This window comes from Anthonomus grandis, unplaced genomic scaffold, assembly GCF_022605725.1.
Source record: "Anthonomus grandis grandis unplaced genomic scaffold, icAntGran1.3 ctg00000515.1, whole genome shotgun sequence".
Lineage (NCBI taxonomy): Eukaryota > Metazoa > Arthropoda > Insecta > Coleoptera > Curculionidae > Anthonomus > Anthonomus grandis.
Genome location: NW_026088523.1, coordinates 7,202 through 9,595, shown reverse-complemented (window position 1 = coordinate 9,595; position 2,394 = coordinate 7,202). Strand labels below are relative to the sequence as shown.

General features: G+C 35.8%; 1 protein-coding gene across 1 annotated transcript; it reads left to right on the top strand.

The window, feature by feature from the left end:
- Positions 1-317: 317 nt before the first annotated feature.
- On the top strand, positions 318-1,202 carry LOC126749710 (uncharacterized; the record flags this gene model as incomplete). Its single annotated transcript, XM_050459393.1, has 2 exons — positions 318-829; positions 889-1,202. Coding segments are annotated over exons 1-2 (643 nt in total), but the record flags the coding sequence as incomplete, so codon positions are not given.
- Positions 1,203-2,394: the final 1,192 nt, after the last annotated feature.

Genomic DNA, 2,394 nt, shown 5'->3' with positions numbered 1-2,394 from the left:
TGTTTTTGCAATAACTTGCTTTAACTTCTTAACGGTTTGACCGATTTTAACAAATTTGATATCGTTGAAAAGAGCATTCCTTGGGCAATAAGAATCAACCAAAATATAGTTGATTTAGTTGAATCCTTTTCCGCCTGGGGGCTAGCTTTGACACCATCACCCAAAATCCTAAAAAAATCAAAAAAATCAAATAGAATGATATGACTTTTTCTTTATGAAAAAGTAGCCAAATAACATCCAAAGAGGCCAGTGAAAACCGTTTGTCAAAATGTCTTTCCTAACCGCAAATATTGGGAAAATAAGGAAAAAAAAACGCATCCCGAACGTAATAAGTCACTTTAATATTATAGGTAGGCCTTGAAAAATGAAACAAATGAAACATGATGCATTATAAAATAATAACAGCTGTCATTTGCTGTGTTGTTGTCATTGTTATTGTCATTATTCTGCTGTGTTACATTCAGAAAGTGTAGTTATTTGAATTTTGAATCTTTTCTGCAATGCCGATTTCTAACCAAGAAGCATTTAATATGCTGGCGATATATTTTGAGTGTTTGCAAAATGCGACCATCGCTGCCCGCGCCTTCTATTTGCGCTATCCGAATCGACCACGATACCATCGCCGCGTGTTTGTGCGTTTGGCCCAGTGCCTGTTAACAACAGGTAGCATCCATAGACCTGCCATGATTAGAAATAGGCAAAATAACGAACAAAATGTAGTTAATGTCCTGGCATCTGTAGAAATCAATCCCCAAATTAGTACTAGAGAGATTTCTCGAGACTTGGGTATTCCTCAAAGTACGGTTCACCGCATTCTTCGAACCCATAGGTATGTAACCTGCTAAATATCATATCTTAGGGTTTTTTTTACATTTCTTGCTATTTTAGGCTACATCCCTACCATATCAACTTACACCAAGCCCTTTCTCCTCCGGATTTCGACCAAAGGCTAGATTTTTGCCACTGGCTATTAAGCATGATAGCAGAAAATCCTCAATTTCTTTCAACTGTGTTGTGGACTGACGAAGCCACCTTTAATAGCAATGGGCACTTAAACTTACATAATATGCACTTTTGGGCCCGAAATAATCCGCGCTGGCTTGGACAAGTTCAGCATCAAGGGAGATATAGTGTAAATGTTTGGTGTGGGATAATTGGAGGGCGGGTTGTTGGTCCATATATTTTGGAGGGCGCATTAAATGGTCTAACATACCTACATTTCTTAGAAAATGTTCTTCCAATTTTAATGGAAGATATTGGGCTGAACGTCCGCCAAAATATGTTTTTCCAGCATGATGGTTGCCCCCCCCCATTATGCTCTTGCTGTTCGCCAGTATTTAGATGCCTCCTTCCCTGACCGTTGGATCAGAAGAGGAAGCCTATTCCCTTGGGCGCCAAGGCAAGTATTTAACACAAGAATCTTTAGACGTTGCCTATTTGGAATGATTCTGTTTATAATTGCACACGTATTAAAACTTAATGAATATTTCTAGGTCTCCCGATTTAACCTGCCTTGATTTTTATCTCTGGGGAAGGATTAAGGATATAGTCTATGCAACAAGGCCAACTTCCCGCAAGGATATGATTGCAAGAATTAGGAATGCCATCTTAAATATCCCAATAGCTGAAATTGAAACTGCTGTTTCTTCAACTCATCAGCGTTTTCAGATGTGCGTCCAAAATGACGGAGGCCATTTTGAACACCTGGGTCGCCATTAGATCACTTTCTTGTTCCTTTCATGTTTCATTTGTTTCATTTTCCAAGGCCTACCTATAATATTAAAGTGACTTATTACGTTCGGGATGCGTTTTTTTTTCCTTATTTTCCCAATATTTGCGGTTAGGAAAGACATTTTGACAAACGGTTTTCACTGGCCTCTTTGGATGTTATTTGGCTACTTTTTCATAAAGAAAAGGTCATATCATTCCATTTGATTTTTTTGATTTTTTTAGGATTTTGGGTGATGGTGTCAAAGCTAGCCCCCAGGCGGAAAAGGATTCGACTAAATCAACTATATTTTGGTTGATTCTTATTGCCCAAGGAATGCTCTTTTCAACGATACCAAATTATTATTGATTACGATCATAAATTTAATATATATTTAGATAATTATATTTGATTACGATCATAAATTTGAATAAAATTTAACCGTAATTAAGTGACATATGACTATTTTTTTTAAACACAATACATTAAAATATTTTTAAAAATCATTTAGGGTAAATCAAATTATATCTAAAAATTAAATTAAAATTAATTCGGAACAATCGTTAACGCTATTAGCTATTATATTTTCTTAATTCTGGTTGTGTTCAAACCGTAAAAAACATCATTTGGCTATCTTGTATATGCGAGATAGTAAATTTAAATTATATTCGAATAAAAGACAATAG